The sequence below is a fragment of the Schistocerca serialis genome, chromosome 6 (genome assembly GCF_023864345.2).
Source record: "Schistocerca serialis cubense isolate TAMUIC-IGC-003099 chromosome 6, iqSchSeri2.2, whole genome shotgun sequence".
Taxonomy (NCBI): Eukaryota; Metazoa; Arthropoda; class Insecta; order Orthoptera; family Acrididae; genus Schistocerca; species Schistocerca serialis.
Window position 1 is genome coordinate 118208481 of NC_064643.1, and position 21384 is coordinate 118229864.

Here is a 21384-nt window from a genome sequence, read left to right on the forward strand (position 1 = left end):
CTACTTCCGCGCAACCACCTGATGTTACAACTGGTCAAAGATCTCACTTCCCCCATAGCAGTTTCCCAGAAGCAAAAACGCAGATATCAATAGCGGAGGGAAAAGACAACCAAGCAGCCACTTAATGACAGACAACATATCAAACAAACATGTCAGGGGAAGAAAATGAAAACCAATGCAATCTAAACACAAGGTGTAGCACAAGTCGATACACAGCTCAAATAGTATGTTTAAATGTTTTAACAAACTTCCAAAATCTGCTTTTTCATTGCCATATAATATTTTTAAAGCTAAGATTTATGACTGGTTATTGAAACATGCATTTTACAAGGTAATAGAACTATTTGATAAAGACATAGGATTTTTTTGTAAATGTGTCCTTGTATCAATTTGGTATTTAATAACTAAATATGTTCCACTGTAAGTGGTCAGTGATTAATAAGAAATTGTGACTTTCTATTATTTACTTATAAAAAGCTCCATATCTACTAAACTTTCATTGTTTACTAGTTAAAAAAAATTGCCTTTTTCATTTTAAGACATTTAACACAATATCAGTCACATTCTTAACCTATAGTAATGTCACACTGCTATGTGGAAAGCTCAGGATATTTTTAGTCATGATAATATTGTAATCTTAGTATGATAAGATAAGCACTACCATTTTGGCCACAGCCAGACCAATTGGATCCAACCATCCACTTTGTCATACAGCAGCCAGTAGTGTTATGTGTTATTAGTCCAGTCAAATAGCAGATATACCTTGCAAAAGGTGGGGTAGAAGAGTTTATTTTTTCAACTCATTCATATGGTTGGAAAGATTAGAAAACCGAGTTTTGCCAACAAAATTTCGCTTGGGAAAACTTTCTGCAGTCAAAAAACTTCGAAAATTTCGGCCTTTTTCAGTTTTTTTCAAAATATCTAAGTTTTTTTGCTCCTGTCGCATAGTGACAAGATACCTTATTTTTGAACACTATTTTTTCAGTTTCTGTTTGTATAGTATAAATACATTATACATCTTGTTATACGTTGGAATTTACAACCTCACTTTCAGGTATTCAGTTTCTCTGTATGCTACATGAGGATTGCTGGGCACCCAACTATTGTGATTCTTACATCACTACCTGAAGTTCACTATGGGCCACCTCAGCCCTGGTATTTGTAAAACTATAAAAATACATCATTAAGAGACACAGATAGACATGCACGCGCACGCGCACGCGCACACGCACACGCACACGCACACACACACACACACACACACACACACACACACACACACACACACACACACACACACATGCACACAAAATAAATTGTCTCAGGAAACTGAACTATTATTAGCTGCAATAGGCAACCTAATTAGGGAGGTAATTACTCTTGTGTATAAAAGCCACACAGTTGACATTAAAAATAAGTAGCTTTATTACAATTAAAATGCATTGTCAGTTACTAAAAATGTTGACAGTTCTGGGTGTGTAATACTTGTAATATCGCACTTTAGCACACTTGAAACAGATATGAGCATCACTTCCAACGTTTTGATGGGCCAGGTTCCTCAGTGTCACCAGAAATACCTTGAGTTACGGATTCAGGGTCTGTACATAGAGTTGATCCCTGATTGACCTCTTCTTTCATCAGCGAGTCAGCTTCGGCAAGTTCTTTGATTTCATCAGCAGTTTCCTCAACATCCTCCATAACATCTTCTTCGCTGTCTTCATATAAAAATTTTGGCACGTTTTCACAGTTGACCCCAATACATTTCTTGCAAATTGAAGAACGTTTCAAACCCACTTTACTGCAGGAGCACGCTCCGCCACAGTTCAGCTTGCATGAGCATGAAACAATGTGAAGAAGTGCTTCAGGTGCTGGATCTTGGCTCATTATAACGGGTATTGGACCGTGGTCACTGTGGTTCCAGCCCCATTTCTCAGGAGGTTTCCAGTTTCCCATCCAACTTTGGACTTGTTGGTAAGTCCACAATGAATGATGTTGTGCAGCATCTTGTGTAGGTGGCAACCATGCAAGATTCAGTTTGCTTTTTGTGGCAGACTTGGTGAATAGCTGGCACTACAAATGGTCTAGAGTGTGGGAACTGCTGACACCTCCACTATACAATGCGATAATAACCTGTTCTCCTGCTGTTATTATTTCTTCATAGGTAGCATGTGGTTTATTGAATATGCAAAGCGCTGAGGTTAGGTGTTCATTTTTCACAACAATGTTGCAGCATTTAATTTTTCATTGACCAAAAAAGCGGATGTTGTATCACATCCGCTAAAGGCATGAGTGAACAGAATATAGTCACTGTCAAACTTGTAACATGCAGTGGAAAACCACTTGTCTTCTGCATTTCCTCTTCCTGGCTTTAAGAAAAATAAGTTTTCAATGCCTTGGCCCAAACTGGTCATAAGCACAAGCAGGTCAACATCTTCTCCTACAATGACAACACTTCCAAAATCTTTGGTTCTTGAAATGGTAGACTTTACAATCATAATGTCAGCATCTTCTTGTGCCTGGTGCACTTCAATGCTACACTCCAGAAATTCCTTTTTAAAAAGTGTGATCAAACGTATCTTGTTTCGTTTGTTCTACAAGAACTTGTCCTGAGGGACTTGATTCACCATCTCTGATTCAACCACGACATCAACCGAAGAATGTTTTTTGGACCTACAAATCCTCTCAGCACTCTTTGTGCTACATTTGTCTCCCTCACATGGATACCCATCAAATACAATAGCAAATTGAGATTCAAAATGACTTTGCAGGTAAGAAACATAGCTTTTGGTTATTGACTTGAAGCAAAAATTTTGAGTCCAAGTCACTTTGTGGATAAGGTACCCTACATCAATGACAAAAAATTTACTCGGTCCACCTGACTTCACATCTTCCACTGGAACGAAGGCATTGTAGAATGAAGATTTTGTTGCTTTTCGCATGCCTTTTCCTGAGAATAGGGACATTGGGTAAGGAGCAAGTTCATATTTCAGAAAGGCTTTTAACTCTTCTTCACTTTGTTTCATTAAACAAATCCTTTGGAAAAGAGTTAAACAATCAACAGGAGTAATTTTAGTGCTCCCAGCTTTTACAGAATTGAACACAGAAAGGAGAGTCACAACTTTACCATTTCTACGAAACTTTACATAGTGGAAATTGTCACCAACTATTCTTTTCATGCCTTTTTCCCCCTCTTCGTGACACATATGACAATTAACATCCTCCGTTCCGACAACACCACTGCTGATAGACATTATAAAATCACTTTCAGGGAAGGGAGGATGCACTGAAAACCAATCACGCAGCTTACACAAGTCTATGCCATCTCGTTTGATGCGACAACTTATTGCATCTACATGCTGTTCTGATGTTACTGCGCTCACTTCGCAATATGACTTAATTTCTTCACAAATGTTCTGCATGTGAATCATACCCAATGTCCATCTGGTTAATAAACTATCCGTAATTCCTTGGCCAGAAGTAAGTCGTCCAGAACTCTTCATGGTTCTCATCAATTTTTGTTTTATAGTCATGTCAGAAGGAACCTCTGACCAATACTTTTCTGATCACCAGATTGTAAAATGTCCTTTCATTGTGAACTTCTCATATTGTGATAAGTCCATTTTTTCCTCGTGTCTCAACATTTACTGTAAGTAGAGGTGGCCACTTTTAGCATACATAAAATGTCCAACTGAATGAAAGTAGGGAAGCATTTTTCGCACGCTTTCAAGATGAAGTTTCCAATTGCCTGATCGATCCACTACAATAAATTGTTTCATGAGAGTGACCATCTTGTAATACTGAACCCATAATTTTGCTTTGGGTCCTTTACTTTCAACCATTTTCAGGACAGTTACAAATTTTTTTTATGACTTGTTCCCTGAGAAAACTGGTATTCTGGCCAACTGTCAGTTCTGACTCACCAAAAGGAGAAGACAAGTCATTCAATGTCCTACGTTCATCTTCTGTTAGCTCAATGTGATACCACACTTGACAGGCCAAAGCAAGGTGACACAATAAATGCACTCGCACAGCCCTGGAATATGCATGTCCTGACAAAATCTTTTCAATGCTGTTTTCAGCGCATATTACACCAAATAAGTCCTTTAATCCACTTTCACCCATGATCATATCGATACATCCCATGAACGACATAAAGAAATGGAAACCTCCAAGTTGGACCTCCACATTATGAAATTCAGGAAGGTCAATCTCCACAATATTGTAGCACAAATAAACTTCACGCAGTCCAACGTGAATGTGTTCGTAGTTACTGAATATGATGCTGTTTGTCCTGGCCCTGCAGCAGAGTGAGATGGTAAATTCCAATGAATAACATGATGAGTAATATGTTTATACTACACAAATAGAAACTGAAATAACAGTGTTCAATAATTAGGTAATTTGCCACTTTGCTCGAAATTTGAAAAATTGGTATTTTTTGACGCACTGCAGTGCCTTAGATACTGGGAGTAGAAAAAAATGGTAAGAATCAAATTTGTAGAGAATTTTGTGCTCTTTAAAAAAGAAAATAGACGTCAAAGCGATGGAAGCAAATGAAACTAAGATATTTTGAAAAACTGAAAAAAGTCCAAAATTTTCAAAGTTTTTTGACTGCAGAAAGTTTTCCCAAGAGAAATTTTGTTGGCAAAACTTGGTTTTATAACCATTCCAACAATATGAACGAGTTAAAAAAATAAAATCTTCTACCCCACCTTTTGCAAGGTACAAGCTTTTTTTCTGACAGTTTCACTGGACTATATGTGGTATGGAGGGACATTATACTGCACTTCTGGCTGTTGTTGAGTTAGCAAAACTGGTGCCATCACAACGCACTTAAATAGCTCCTGAATTCACATTATGAGGCTGATTGTGAGTGCACCCCTTCCATTCCTCCCATCAAGGAATAATCCCTGGCAGAACCATGAATCAGACCTGTGTTACTCATATGGCAGTCACACATGCTGACCATAAACTACGGAGGGGTAAAATTTTAGTCTGTAACTACCAACAAATGAGTATCATCAAACAATGGAAAATCCAGGATGGAATAATGATAATATTATGAAGAGGATAGACTGCTACTTGTCATATAGTGGAGATGCTGAGTCACAGATAGACATAACAAAAAGACTGTCAAACAAGAGGCCAGAGTCTACTTTTTGTTGTGCAACTCAGCATCTCTGCTATATGGTGAATAGTAATCTATCCTTTGTAAAATGAGTATAGTTTGTTTGAATAATTTTCTGTTTTTGTCTTTCTAGGACCTGTGTTCAAAGAGAAAAATATATCACCACTTCCTAGAAATTTTTGAAGATGTGCATCTGCCATCAGCAATCAGGTAAAAATATTATAAATTTGATTTTGCAGCTTTATTAAATTACCACTTGAATACTTTCTTTGAATGTGATACATATTAAAGTAAAGGAATAAAGTTTCAGGTGAATAGCCCATTTAAATTTTCTGCTTTATATTTATAAGAAAATAAACTTAAGGGAGAAAGAGACAAGATTATGTTTGTTTCTGTAGATGGTTCCTTGGTTATTTCCTAATGTCCTTTCAGTGTGCAGAGTGGGCATCTACTTTCACTCTTTTCTGGAAGCTGTCCTCAGATTCCATTGCTCCTGCTCTGTTACATCAGATCTAGTGGCAACAAGTGTCATGTCTCAAGGAGGAACTTGAAGTAGTTCTCTTAGCAGAAGCAAGTGGAGGCTTAGAAAAATAATTGATTAAGCACTGGATAGATATGTACCTAGTGAAACAGTTCATGATGGTTGGCACCCTCCATGGTATACAGTGTCTGTGAAGAAAATTCTAAGGAAACAGTGACTACTAACAATAGATGTAAAGTAAAGAAATAGATAGAGAGATGTTTGATGAAGCCTTAATTACTACCATAGCAGATTCAGTCACAAATGCAAAGAAATATTGACCAAATGTAGGGGATTCAGTGGCAACAAAGTTAGTTTCAAGATGCACAAAGAGGACACAGGAACTGAAATGAAGGTAGGAAAGTGAAAACACATTTGATGAACTCCGTTTTCACATGTACCTTTACAAAGGGAAATTCAAGAGTACTGTGCCAATATAGCTCTTACACCACTGAAAAGAAGAGAGAGAGAGAGAGAGAGAGAGAGAGATATTAATGTCAACAGCATTGAGGAACAGCAGAATATGGCAAAAATGAACAAAAATTGGGGCTCAGTGGAATCTCCATGAGTTTCTATGAATAATTTGCAACCAAATTAACACCTCTTTTAACTGTATTATGCTGCGGCCCTAGCAAAGAACTGTCTACTGTAGTTGAAACAAAGCATAGATCATACCAATCTACAAGAAGAGTAGCAGAAGTGATCTACAAAACTACCATCCAGCACCTTTGACATACTCCAGTTGTAGAATTTTAGAACATATTCTAATCTCCTTCATAACAATCAACATGTATTCTGAGTTGGATACTGAACTTGCAGAACCCAACCTGAACCTATTTTGGATGACACCCCGAAAGCCATGAATCAAGGCAGTCAGCTAGATGCAATATTTCTTCACTTCCAAGAAGCATTTGACTCAGTATCACATGATATAAAAGTGAACACATGTAGGATATCAGATGAAATTTATGGTTGCATTGAGGATTTCTTGTTAGGGACAACACATGATATTATCTTGAATGGGGGCTCAGTAATAGATGGAAAAGTAACCTCAGGCATGCCCTAAGGAAGTGTTTTCAGATCCTTGATGTTCATGTTCTACGTAAATGACCTGGCCAACAGTAGTAACCTCAGACTTTTTGCGTTTGATAGAGTTATTTATAATGAAGTTCTATCTAAAAGAAAGCTACACAAATATTCAGCCAGATCTTGATATGATCTCAAAGTGATGCAAAGATTAACAATATGCTTCAAATGTTCAGAAATGTAAAATCACGCCTTTCAGAAAATTCAAAAATCTTACAATTACAACATCAATGAGCCACAATTAGTATCAGTCAAATCATGCAAATTCCTGCATTTAACAATTTGTAGAAATATTAATGGAATGCTCACACAAGCTCAGTCATAAGTAAAGAAGATGGCAGACTTCTGTTCATTAGTAAAATACTGCGAAAGTACTCAAAAACATTCATGTGAGAAAATTGACCAACATCGTCAGATCCATATCAAAAAAAGACTAATGGGGGATAATGACGGACATACAAAGATAGGTTGCATGAATGGTCACAGGTTTGTTTCATCTATGATGCAGCATCGCAGAAAATCTGAAAAATTGTAACTGACAAACGCTTGATGGTAGATGCAACTATCCTGTGAAAGTTTAGTTAAAAAGTTTCAAGAACCAGTATCAGGTGAACAATCTAGGCATATACTAAAGCTTCCTACTAATAGCCTCTGTAGGGACTGTGAAGACAAGATTTGACTAACTTCAGTGTGGAAAGGGGCAATCAAGCAGTCATTCTTCATGTGTTTCACACACGAATGAAACGAGAAGGAACCCTAATAAGTAGTACAATGGGATATACCCTCCCCCATGCAATCCACAGCCGTTAGCTTGGTGTAGATGTAGATATAAAATATTTTATGTTTGCTCATATACCAAAGAAAATTCTGGTTCATTGTCATGTTGTTGTTGTGGTCTTTAGTTTGATGACTGGTTTGATACAACTCCCAACACTACTCTATTCTGTGCAATCCTCTTCATCTCTGAATAACTACTGCAATCTGTATCCATTTGAACCTGCTGACTGCATTCATGTTTCGTCTCTGCCTGCAATTTTTACCCACTATACTTCTCTTCAGTACCAAATTGACAGTTAATTGATGCTGCAGAATGTGTCCTGTCAGCTGATCCCTGCTTTCAGTCTATCTGTGCCATAAGTTTCTTTTCTCCCCAATTTGGTTCATTAGCTCCTTATTAGCTATGTGATCAAGCCATCTAATTTTTGACATTCTTCTATAACAGCAGATTTCAAAAGCTTCTGTTCTCTTCTTCTCTAGTCTGCTTATCTTGCATGTTTCAATTCTGTATGAGGTTACACTCCAGACAAATACCTTAAAAATCCTAGAACTGAAATTTATATTAGATGTTAACAAATCTCTCTTTTTCAGAACTCCTTTTCTTGCCGTAGTCAGTTGGCATTTTATATCCTCTGTAATTTGGCCATCTGGAGTTATTTAGTTCTTTTGCTGTCCTAACAGCAAAACTCATCTACTATGTTTAGTATTTCATTTCATAATCTAATTCCCATGGCATCACCCAATTTAATTCAATTACATTCAGTTGTTATTGTTTTATTTTTATTGATATTCATCCTGTAACCTCTTTACATGACAATATCCATCCTTTCAACTGCTGTTCTAAGTCCTTCCCCATCTTTGACAGAATTGCAATGTCATTGACACACATCAAAGTTTTTATTTTTCTTGCTGAATTTAAGTTCCATCCCAAAATTTTTCTTTGGTTTCCTGTAATGCTTCCTCAATGTACAGATTGAATAACTTCAGAGATGAACTACAACCATGTCTCACTCCCTTCTCAACTACTGCCTTCCGTTCATGTCCTTTGATTCTTATAACGGTAGTCTGATTTCTGTGTGAGCTGTATATAACCTCTCCTATAAGATAAGTTGTAGAGTCAGTATTGTCCCATGTGTTCCTACATTTAACTGGAACCCAAAATGATCTTCCCAGAGGTCAGATTCTCCAATTTTTTTTTCATTTTCTCCTTTAAATAACTATTTGTGCCAGTATTTTGCATCCATGACTTACTAAACTGATAGATCACTAATACTCACACACGGCAGCACCTGATTTCTTTGAAATTAGAATTATTACCTTCTTGATGTCTGAGGGTGTTTCACCTGTCTCATATATCTTGTACAACAGTTGAAATAGTTTTGTCATGGCTGTTTCTACACTAGGAGCTTTGTTCTCTCTTGGATCTTTCAGTTCTTGATTAAATTCTTCATATCTTCATCTACTTTCTTGTCCCTTTGTATAAAACTCTTGTAAAGTTCATTTATCTTGTGGAGCCCCTCTATATATTTCTTCCACATTTCAGCTTTCCTTTCTTAGCTTAGTACTGGCTTGCATGTGAGATCTTGGTAGTCATACATTTGCTTCTCTTTTCTCCAAGGGCCTCTATTATCTTCTTATAGGCAGTATCTATCCTTCTCCTAGTTATACATGCCCTACTTGTACATCCATAGAACCCCCACCCCCCAGAGGGCTCACCACTCTTTGGCTACCACGGGGCCCCAGCCTCTGCAGCATCTTTTCCCTTCTGTGCTGTATGTCTATATGTCTATCCTCTTGCTGTTCTTCTTCTACTCCCTTTGGGAATGTGCCTGTGGTGTTATTGGGAATGCTCCGCATTATCCATCACTGACATAAGAATAGTCTCCCCACTATTTTTTGTTTCCTTTTCCTTTCTTTGTTTCCCTTCTGATATCCTTCCACCACTTTGGTGTTCGAGGTTCCTCTTTTTCTTCTTCCTCCCTGAGCACTCCTGAAGGCTGGTTCATGTGTCTGACATGTAACAGGTGACTGGGTAGCATGTAATTCCCAGTCCCGGGTCGACAGGCAGGCACATACCCCATGGTACAGGCCTGGCCCAGGGAAGGGTAATTGCCTGAGCTGCTACCTTCCAAAATTGCCAATTGGTCCCTCTGTCAGGTGTTCAGGAGATATGACCTGAGTTGTGAACAATCACCTAAGGTGGGTGTACCCCTTTGTGTAGGGGGCACTCCACTTGGAAGGAGCGCACCATCGGAGACATTGGCAATCATGGGGGGATTTTCTCACAGTGAGCCAATCATCCGACAGTCAACATCTACAATATGTAAAAGGAATGAGGCTCATGATTCAAATACCCTTCCAGCTGCACCACCGTTCCTCGTGGTTTCACATACTGAAGACTGTCAGTCCTTCACAACAGTAAATCCGTTAATTATTCAGAAAGGTGCTGATGCAATTTCCAGCCCTGTGAATCCTACTCTTGTATACGGAATGGCACTTTGCTTTTGGAGAGTACTTCTGATTCTCAAACACAACAAGCCGCCTCACTTCTCCACAGCTATCCTGTTTGTGTCGAGGCCCATAGAACTTTGAATTCTTCCCATGGTGTTATTTACACTAAGCTGCTCAACAGTCTAACCAAGGCCAAAACTCAATCATACCTCTCTCATCAGTGTGTCATTGCCATCCATTGAATGATGGAAAAGGTAAATTCCTCCTTAGTGCCCACAGGAACCCTTTTCCTCACCTTTAATAGAGTGGTGCTTCTGTCCAAGATCAAAGCAGGCTATGAAATTATCACAGTCCGACCGTACATTCCAAACCCGATGCACTGCTACCAGTGTCATCATTTCAACCACTCTAGAATGTCTTGTCAACAGCCAGCCAAATGTGTAACATGTGGTAGGGTGATTGTTTGCTTCCTTCTGCCCACTGTATCAACTGCAATGGCGGCCATGCTGCCTTCTTTCGAGATTGTTCCACGTATCTTGACGGGCGGGCTGTCCAGGAGTTCTGGGTAAAGGAAAAAGTGACTTACCCAGTTTCTCACAAGTTATTGGCTAGTCACAAACCCTGAGTTCTACCATCTGGCACCTATAATCCTGTTCTTGCTACATCTTGCTCCATGGAGGACATGGCTGCACAGACATGCGACCTCAAATTCAGTGTGGAGGTTGTGAAATTGCCCAGTTTCAAGGGAGTATTGGCGTCCCCTTTTCCAGCTGTGCTACATCCCTCCAGCCCGCCAACACCTGAGTCTTCCTCTGTTAACCAGAAAGGCTCAAAGAAACTCAACAAAGGCAAATGGTCTTCTCCTTCGGTGACTCGAAGATCCTCTTCGACGGTGTCACTGTGTGATGCCTTCATGTCACTGGTGTGCACCACCAACCATTTTTCTGTGTAGATCTCCACAAACCAACAGCAAAAGAAACCTGATGTTTCTGTGGACCTCATGGAGCAGGATCCTCCTGCCTCTGTGCCCTGTAGCAGCGAGTTTTCGCAGGCTGGGACTCGGAAGTCACCAAGGTGACACCCCTTCGTATTTTCCTCATCACCACTCTCCTCCAATGGAATATTCATGGCCTTCAATCCCACAAAGAGGATTTACATCTGCTTGTAGGATCTCAGCATCTCCTTGTACTCTGCATTCAGGAAACAAAATTTTGCCCTCAAGACCACTTTGGGCTTCCACATTACATACCAATTAATTTTGACCTTGCCCCTTAGGTCAGCATTCCCTCTCATGTTCATAGTCAACCCATCTCCCTGACTACTCATCTTCAAGCTGTTGCAGTTTGCCTTTTCCTTCCTCACCTGACCTTTTCCCTTTGTGCCATTTATACCCCTCTGTCACCAGGGCAGACTTCCTCCAACTTACTGGGTACTACCTCACTCATTTCTGCTAATTGGTAACTTTAATGCACATCATACCCTTTGGTGTTCTTCCACAACCTGTCAGAGAGGTGCCCTCTTAGCTGATCTTAATCAACTTAACCTCGTCTGCCTTAACATAGGAGCACCCACATTCCTTTCCGACTCCTCACACACCTATTCCCATTTGGGCCTATCCTTCTGCACTGCCCAGCTTGCCCATCATCTCCAGTGATCCATTCTTTCTGACACCTACTTGAGCAACCATTTCCCATCTGCTATCCATTTGCTGACTCATACCCAACCTGCATGCACACCCAAACGGCAGCTTACTAAGGCTGACTGGTGGCTTTACTCCTCCCTGCTGATCTTCAAAGAGCAAGATTTCCCCAGTTGTGATTGTCAGGTGGAATATCTTACAAACATTATCCTTACCACTGCAGAATGTTCCATTCCTCGCACTTCCTCTTTACCACACCATGTCCCAGTCCCTTGGTGGACTGAGGCATGCTGCAACGCAATTCGTGTGTGAAAGCATGCTCTTCGCATTTTTAACCATCGTCCTATGATGGAAGGCTGCATTAATTATAAACAGATGCATGCCCACTGTCAGTGCATTCTTTGGGATAGCAATAAAGCTAGCTGGATTTCATTCACCAATCTTTTAACAGTTCCACCCCTTCCTCTGTTATGTGGGCCAACCTCAAGTAGTTCTCCAGGACCAAGACCCATTCCCCAATTTCTGGACTGACACTAGCAGATGACGTCATTGTGGACCCTATTGCTATCTCCAACACCTTGGGCCGCCATTTTGCGGAAATTTTGAGCTCTTGCCACTATCACCCTGCCTTCCTCCATTGGAAATGAGCGGAGGACGCTCAGGTGATACCCTTCTCTTCTCAGAACCGTGGGTGCTACAATTCTGCCTTTACTATGAGGGAGCTAGATCATGCTCTCAGTTCATCCTGGTCCTCCATCCCAGGGCCAGACACTGTCCAAATTCAAATTTTGCAGCATATTTCTCTTGCAGGCAAGTACTTTCTGCTTAATACAGAAAACCACATCTGGGCAGAGGGCACGTTTCCTGGATGCTGGCATGAAGCTACTGTCACACCCATACCTAAGTCCAGTAAGGACAAACACCTTCCTTCTAGCTACCACCCCATATCTCTCACAAGCTTTGTTTGCAAGCTGATGGAACATATGATTTATGCCCAGCTGGTATGGTGGCTTGAGTCTTGCAAATTACTAACCACTGCACAGTGTGGCTTTTTAGCGTACCATTCTGCAGTGGACCACCTTGTCACATTGTCCACCCATGTCATGAATGTTTTTCTGTGGAAATCCCAGACTGCGACTGTGTTTTTCAATTTGGAGAAGGCCTATGTTGCCTGCCTGAGAACTGGTATCCTCTGTACTCTCTACACGTGGGACTTCCAAGGCCACGTGACCCATTTCCTTCAGAAATTTTGAAAATACTGAGTTTTCAAGATGCTGTTGGTGTTTGCTTTGTCAGACATATTTATCCAGGAAAATGGTGTGCCTCAGGGTTCAGTCCTGAACGTCATCCTCTTTGCTATTGCCACTAACCCTATAATGTCATGTCTTCCATCATGCATCTCTGGCTCCCTTTCAGTTGACGATTTTGCCATCTATTGCAGTTCTCCACAGACCTGTCTCATTGAGTGGCATCTTTAGCAATGCCACAATCATCTTTACTCATGGAACATTGACAATGGCTTTCATTTTTCCTCTGACAAAACCGTTTGTATGAATTTCTGGCAGCGCAATTGATTTCTCCCACCATCTTTATATCTTGGGCCTGTTTCTCTTCCATTTATTGAAACTATGAAATTCCTTGGGCTCATGCTTGACAGGAAACTCTCTTTGTCCTCCCATGCACCTTACCTGGCAGCGTGCTGTATGCAGTCTTCAGTGTCCTATGTGTCCTCAATGGTACTTCCTGGGGTACAGGTCGAACCACCCTCCTCCATTTGTACCAGTCCCATGCCCATTTCAAACTAGACTATGGGTGCTTTGTTTATCTATCTGCATGTCCATCCCTCTTACACCATCTCAACACTATCCACCATCGTGGCCTCCATTTGGCCAATGGCGCCTTTCACAATTGCCTGGTTGAGTGGCTGTATGCCGAAGCTGCTGAACTACCACTGTCCTACCACCGTGACTTTCTCCTCAGCAGGTATGCATGCCATTTGTCTGCCATGCATGGCCATCCCTTCAATGGCTCCTCTAATTGCCAGCATGGGGTGCATCTCTCTTCTCTGTTACCTCCTGGAGTCCACTTTCAGCACTTGATCCGGCAGCTTAACTTCACACTACCTGCAACTTTCCTGATGTTTGGGAACCTTTTACCACCTTGGCTTTGTGTTGCAGCCTGTGTTCACCTTGGCCTTAATTTGCTTCCTACGGACATTACTCCAGCTTGGCTCTATCACCTTCAGTTCCACGACCTTTGCACGGAACTTCGTGATAGTACTATGGTGTACACTGATGGCTCTCAGATTGACTATGGCATCGGGTGTGCCTTCATCACTGACACAGACATTTTTTGGTATTGGCTTCTGGCACACTGCTCAGCATCCAACCATGAAGAACATCCAGTGCCACAGGCTTTTCAATTGTGTCCTCTGCTCAGACTCTCTCAGCACCCTTCAAATCTCTGTGCACTGTACACTGTAAACTGCCCACTGTACAAACATTAAGTGCAATGGGTCTAGGAAAACTGTCACTTGCTCACTCTTGATGGAGCCACTGTGATGTTTATGTGTGTTCCTAGTCATGTTGGTCTGCCAGGAAACAAGGCTGCACACGCTGCTGCCAAGGCTGCAGTACCTCAGCCCTCTGGTTCCTATATTCTCTGTGTTGCTGTCTATCATGAGGTGGTGTCACTTAAGCATTGCCATTGGTCCTCCTTTCATGGGAATAAGCTACAAATTATTAAGCCTCTCCCAGCAGCTTGGAAGACCTCCTCTTGTTCCTCCCACGGGGAGGAGGTCATTTTAACTAGGTTGCATATAGGGCACTGCCTTTTCAGCTATTGCCATTTGTTAAGTGGCGCTCCCTCACCATTTTGTGAACATTGTGCCCAAGTTTTAACTGTCCACCATTTCCTGATGGAATGCCCATTTTTTAACTGTTTACGTTCTCACTTGGGTTTGCTGTCTGAGTTATCAGCTGTTTTAGTGAACAATGCATGAGCTTTCGACCATGTTTTACTTTCTATCTGTCATAGCAATATGGCAAAGGCTATTTAATTTTTGTTCTGGATCTCTGTTTTTCTATGGTGTATTTTATAGCCCTTTCTCTATGTCTCTGTTTTTAGCTGTCTTCTCTTACGTCAACTGGGATTGATGTGTAGTAATTTTTTAACTCTTCTGTCTTCATGTCCTGTAATATTGACTTGGGCGTGTATGACTCTAGTTACTTTTGCACCCAAAAACAAAACAAAGAAACAGCCATGGATACGTGTTGTAGCTATTCTTGCATAGCCATTTTGCACTTCTGCCAATCTCATTTTTTAGGTGTCTGTATTCCCTTTCATCTGCTTTATTTCCTACATTTTTATACTTTCTCCTTTCATCAGTTAAATTTGGTAACCCCTTTGTTACCCACGGATTTCTAGCAGGCCTTGTCTTTTTACCTAGTTTATCCTCTGCTACCATCACTGTATCATCTCTCAAAGCTCCCCATTTGTCTTCTACTGTATTCCCTTCCCCTGTTTCAGTTAAACATTTCTTAATGCTCCTTCTTGTCCTTTCAACTTATCCCTATCCTGTCTCTTGAAATTCCTAACTTTTTGAAATTTCTTAAGTTTTGACTTACAGATCATAACAAAGAAATTGTGGTCACAGTCCACATCAAACCCTGGAAATATCTCATAGCTTAAAACCTTGATTCAGAATTTGTACGATACTGTTACATAATCAATTTGAAACTTTCTGTTGTGTCCATGTTTCTTCCACATATACAACCTTCTTACATGATTCTTAAATCAATTGTTACCAGAATTCTACTGGGTAGCTTCCTCTATTATCACCTCTCTCCCACTCCATTATCTACTGTTTTTACCTGTCTTCCTTTTTGTACTATGAAATTCTAGTACTCCCTTTACAATCAAATTTTTTGGATCCAATAATTATCTGAATAAGTTTTCTTTTTCATTCCACAATCTTTCAATCTTTTCATCATCTGTAGAGCTAGTAGTAGTATAAACTTCAACTACTGTGATAGGTGTTGCCTCCATGTCTGTCTTCACTATAATAAAGCATTCACTATGCTATTCACAGTAACTTATCTCCATCCCTATTTTCTTAGTCACTGTTAGACCTACTCCTACATTACGCTATTTGATTTTGTATTAGTAATCCCGTACTCAGCTGATCAGATTCATTAATTTGACCTGTAGAACACCAGTTCTCTCTCTCTCTCTCTCTCTCTCTCTCTCTCTCTCTATCTATCTATCTATCTATCTATCTATCGATCTATCTATCTACCTATCCCCCTCTCCCCTCCTTCTGGATGAAGATGCACTCCTGAATAGTCCCTGCCCAGAACACAAAATGGAGGAGTATTTTACTTCTAGAATACTTTACCCAATGGGTTGTTATCATCATTTAGCCATACAGAGGAGCTGCATACCCATGAGAAAAATAATGGCTGTACTTTCGCCTTGCTTTCAGCCATTTATAGTACCACACCACAAGGCCATGTTGGCTAATGTTACAATGCCATATTGGTCATTAATCCAGACAGTTTCCCCTTCAACTACGTAAAGGCTGCTGTTGCTCTTCAGGACCCACAGGTTAGTCTGGCCTCTCCACAGATACTCTTCCATCGTGGTTGCACTTATGGTATGACTATCTGTGTTGTTGAGGAACTCAGGCTACCCAACTTCAGCAATGTCCACGATTCATGGGAAGGGGAGGCCGTTTTTGCCCCTTCCACCTTCAATGTACTTGTATCACAGCTGTGAATTCTGCACGGTGTCTTTTGTTTCAGACATGTCCAAGGGAACGGATACCATGCATGCATGTATTTATCTTCCGTTCATGATTTTTAAATCTTATAATTATGCATTGTATTATTTGTTACATATGTTCCAAACTACTTCATGAAATATAATTACTTGATTTTGAAATGTTATTGGGTGTTGATTGGGGTAGCATCATCCAAATAGAGTGATATATCAGCAAGCTGACTTATTGCCTTGTGATGACTGATTTACTCATATGTTCCACTGTGGGCAATGTCTTATATACCCTATCTCTCCCACTGTCAAGCTCAGGCTGTAGTACCTGTTGGTGGCTCAACAGGCAAGTTGGAGGTGTTGGGAGGGGGTGAGGCTGAGTGTGGGGGGGAGGAGGGGAGGGGGAGCACTACCAGGAAAAGAGCCTCTGTGCTGCCATCACAGGACATGGGATGTGGATATGGAGACTGTGGGAGAGGAGGGCCGGGGTTATAATGTGGCACGCAACAGAAGACAAATTGGTCCTCAGGGGGCCCAAGATGGCAAGTCAGCTTGTTGAAATATTGGACTGTTCAGACTATGTCACCCTGCTGAATACCCGAGAACATTTTAAAATACCATATTCCAGGAAAGCTTAAAAAAATCACACGTAATAAATGTAAATAAAATAAAACTCTGTATTAAGAGCTATTTTTTATTCAACAGGGTTGAAAACATGGTTTCAAATTCAGATGAATTTTCAGAGGTTTTCCGTTGCCCAAAAAAATTACATTGTGATGTCTTCCCAAGAATTCCAGACCCACCTGTAGTAAATTAATGGAACATTCATAAGTAAGTATCACCCATTTCTTTACAGAAGTGCATGTTATACTGAATTGACACTATGCATGCAATATAATTATATTCTGAGTAAATGCAAATCTTTAATTTTGTTGTACCCATAGTGTTTTATAATGCACGAATAGATAGCTTGCCACTTACTGTAAAGAAGACACATACATAAATCTGCAGACAGGTACAATTAAAAGACACTAACATGTGGGCATTCTGGCCGGTGTGTGTGTGTGTGTGTGTGTGTGTGTGTGTGTGTGTGTGTGTGTGTGTGTGTGTGTGTCAATATATCTTTTTCTACACTTCTGATATTCCTACCTGGAGTTTCCATTGTCTGATATATAGTTTTACACATTTTTTAAATTAATATATGTTATCATCTGTAAAATAAAACACAGAAGTTTTCCAATTGAGTCCATAGAGCTCTTTAATTCCTCTAGTAAAGCGTTGTAAGTGAGATGATAACCACTGAATATGTAAGTTCAGTATAAGGTGTATTTCTTATGGTAATGACTGCCAACAATGAAATGGCTGATGAGGCGGTTTCACTTTTATTTCTAAGTACACTTATAAATTCCTATTGTACAAAAAAACTTTTATAAAATCTGTCAGAGATTTACAGGGTGATGAGATGACAGACAACAGGAAATCTAAAAATAAAAATATGTGTAAAGATGGATGTATAACTGACATCTGTGAAATCAAATAACTGTCAAAAGTGGAGTGAAAGAGCTCCTTGTTGTTTCATATCATTTATTCATTTATACTTATAGTCCACACATCAACAAATTTTTACACTTTAAAAACTGGCATCCATTTTTTGTGAGTGTTTTAAATGACCATTAAAATGTGTCTGTGTATGTTAAAATAAACCGGAAAAAAGAAGAGGCCCTACTTATCAGCTGCTGAAATATAGGCTGGTAGATACGTTTTTAAAGTGTATATTTGATTGTAGTTAAAGAAATCAGAGCAGGCAGGGAAAAGTAAGGTAAAGCTAATTTTATGTACACTTGCTGGAGGGAAGTAATAACAGCTCAGAGTCTGAGAATGTAGACACATTAATGGTGTGCTTCTTGTTGTTTGTCGAATTGCTATCTTACGCACAATATTTCAACAAGTAAACCAACCATCTCGTTCAGGTGCTGCGAGTTTTGTCATTACGTGCACTCATTGCCTGGGCTCTGCTAGACTGTGAACTATTGTTGGTCTTGTGCTACTATTAATAGCCGGATTTGGCTCCCAGCACCTACTCTGCCATTTGATGCCCTTTTTTTCAGAGCAGGCACTGATATTCTGTGAAATGCAAATTCTCTGACTGTTTTCTAGCTCTGGTGTATGATGGCCAGTGAAACCTTAATAAATTGAGTACCAGACCCCAAGCCATGTATAAATTGAAACCTTCATCCTATTTATTAGGTTTTCTGACATCTTTATTTCTATAGATTACTTAATAATACTGTCCCAGAAACTTGGTGTTTGCACCACAATACTGGCCTCATAGTATTTTATATCATGATTATATTCATGGTAATGCTTGGCAACAGCTGATTTGCTTGGTTGTTTAAGGTTGGGTGTGTCGCTGATGTTCCTTGCTCCTCTCTTCAACTACTCTGGTAGTCTGCCTCATAAAAGACATTCCACATTTGCGTGGAATGTGATACACACCTGGATTTTGAAGATCTAGATTGTTTTTAACACTGCAGAGAATACTTCTATCTTAGCTGAAGGGAGTGAAATACACTGGTTGACATGTTTCAGTAGTTTCAGTTTAAACAAGGTTTAGTGTTTGACACTCAATTTATTGAGATCTCACTGGCCATCACATCCACCAGAGTTGGAAAACACTGAGAGAATTTCCATTTCATGTAGTATTAGTGCAATCTCTGAAAAACAAAAGCATCAGAGGGCACAGTGGGAGTCAAACTCAGCTGTAAGTAGTGGCCCAAGACTAGCATTAGTTCACAGTCTGGTTGGAGTTCAGGCAGCGAGTGCACATAACAGCAAAATTCGCAGCACCTGCAGATGATGGCTGAGTTTGTTGTCGAAATACTGGTATAAAATGGAAACAACTTGACATAACACTGAGAAGCACACCATTAGTAAACTGTGCCAAGAAAACCTGAGAGATCAAATGTAGACACTTTTGACAATGGCCTGCCTTACTTAAGAATCAATTGCTGTGAGTGCAAATAGAAAGTGATGACAACTGACACGTGAAAGCTGAGAACAATACGATATTTCCACCTGTCATCTGTCCGTAATAACCATGTGCAGAATACTATTGGACAGTGATATTTCCATAGAATATTTTTGTTTAGACCAGCAAAGATTAGTGAAGTAAAAAGTATATTAATATAGGTGGAAATATCTTTTAGGGCAGTAGGTACTGATATCATTATCTTAATTAATTTGTTAGTTGCCGATTCCTTTTAGATGCTTAGAAAATCACAAATAATTAGCTTTATTTTGCATACTTTTAGACCTAGTTGTCTTATGAAAATTCCTTTTGGGTCAGAGCATCAACAGCAAGCTGTTAGATTATTACAGAGGCACTTCAAATGATTTTGGAATCCTGACACCTACTTCCCAAAACATATAACAAAAATTGTTTTGAGATAAGCTATTATTTAAATAATCATAATACAGAACAGCAAAATGTTCATGTAGACTTTTAACTGGATCAGAGTAGGGATCTTTACTCTGGTATAGGTTTTTCAACAAGCTACCTCCTGGCATAATTGAAAAGAAATTTATAACTTACTTTATTAGCTAGATCTTTCACAAATCATCTGGTTATCTACAATTAACGATTTATTTCCAGTCAGCTATCAGACAAGATGTACACTAATTGAAACCAGGCCTCTATTTCTATGATATGTAGATAACTGCTGTTTTATGGTAACCTTCAATTTGTGCATGTAGATATGTAAGAGATAAACAGCACCTCTTTAAGATAACGGTGGAAGCAGAAGATTTTTACAGAGTTACAGAACAGCGGCTTTCCTTTATCAAATTTAGTCTGATTAAACACTAATAGTAAATATCGCTTTAACAAAATTTAATTATTAACGCAATTTCTAACAGCTGTTTCTCTTAGCTATGTATAGCTTGGCACATACCATATTCCTCATGGTTCTCATTCGTGGTAAAATGGAAATGAATGAATGAATTAATTTAGATCTAAGTAAGATTTACCTTTGGATTAGAAAGAACAAATATTTATATTTGACTGGTAAAAAGCTGCATCTCAAAGAGTGAAACTGTTCATGTACAATCAGGGTTCTAAGATTTAAAATAGTCTCAGTACTTTTGTGTACATAGAAAAGAGATGCAAGTGCACAGATTTATGGGAAATTATTTCTTATCTGCAAAATTCTGCTGATGTTCATCCACGATTCAACACCAAACATGTATATATGTTTTGTGACACAATCATATTAGAATTTCACACAGCAGAAATACATTGTGAAATGTTCATGTAGTTGTGTCACAAAACATATCAAAATAAAATAATGTAAGTTAAACACTTAATCTGAAACACAGTACATAATACTTTCCAAAGTATTTGCAAACATTTATTAATTTTTCATTACATAACTGCAGCAGAATACTGTATAGTAACTTAAAAAAAAATAAAATAAAATGAGAATGTTTTCCCTTTCCCTTCTTCATGTTCATACCTCTCTTTTGTTTACAGGTTCCAGATGTTCTGAGGATGAGGTTGTGAATGTGAAACCATAGAGGAAAGTGTTAATGCACATCCTTTACTCCAGGACTGAAAAACTGATGTATAAACACTTCTCTGTGGTTTAAATATAGACTTCTGAGGTCATTAATATGAAACAAGTGCAATGCGTTTGTGTGATATTAACTCTGAATTAAATATCATATGGTATCAAGAAATATTACCATGAACCAGTATTGCTGTACAGTGTAAATATAAAAACCACTGATTCATTAGTAAGAGGAGTTTTATTGATACCAAGATGTTTAATATCTTATTCTGAAGTTTCATGATTCAGCTGATGTGTAAACTTTCAGACACTGAGTAAACATGAAGAAGGAAGACATACTAAATCTTTCATTACTGTACCATCACCATCTTTATTTATTTATTTTTAAATATCAAACTTATTATGAAAACATTAATATTGGAACTCTATAATGTACAAATTTGTTTCA

General features: G+C 39.2%; 1 protein-coding gene across 1 annotated transcript in view; it reads left to right on the top strand.

The window, feature by feature from the left end:
- Positions 1-21166, top strand: part of LOC126483762 (membrane metallo-endopeptidase-like 1) — a 302629-nt gene extending 281463 nt beyond the window's left edge. Inside the window, exons 16-18 of the mRNA XM_050106909.1 lie at positions 5262-5338; positions 17077-17202; positions 20900-21166. Of these exons, the coding sequence (XP_049962866.1) occupies positions 5262-5338; positions 17077-17188 (189 nt within the window). The 3' untranslated portion in view covers positions 17189-17202; positions 20900-21166. The remainder of the gene's footprint in view (positions 1-5261; positions 5339-17076; positions 17203-20899) is intronic.
- The last annotated feature ends 218 nt before the right edge of the window (positions 21167-21384 follow it).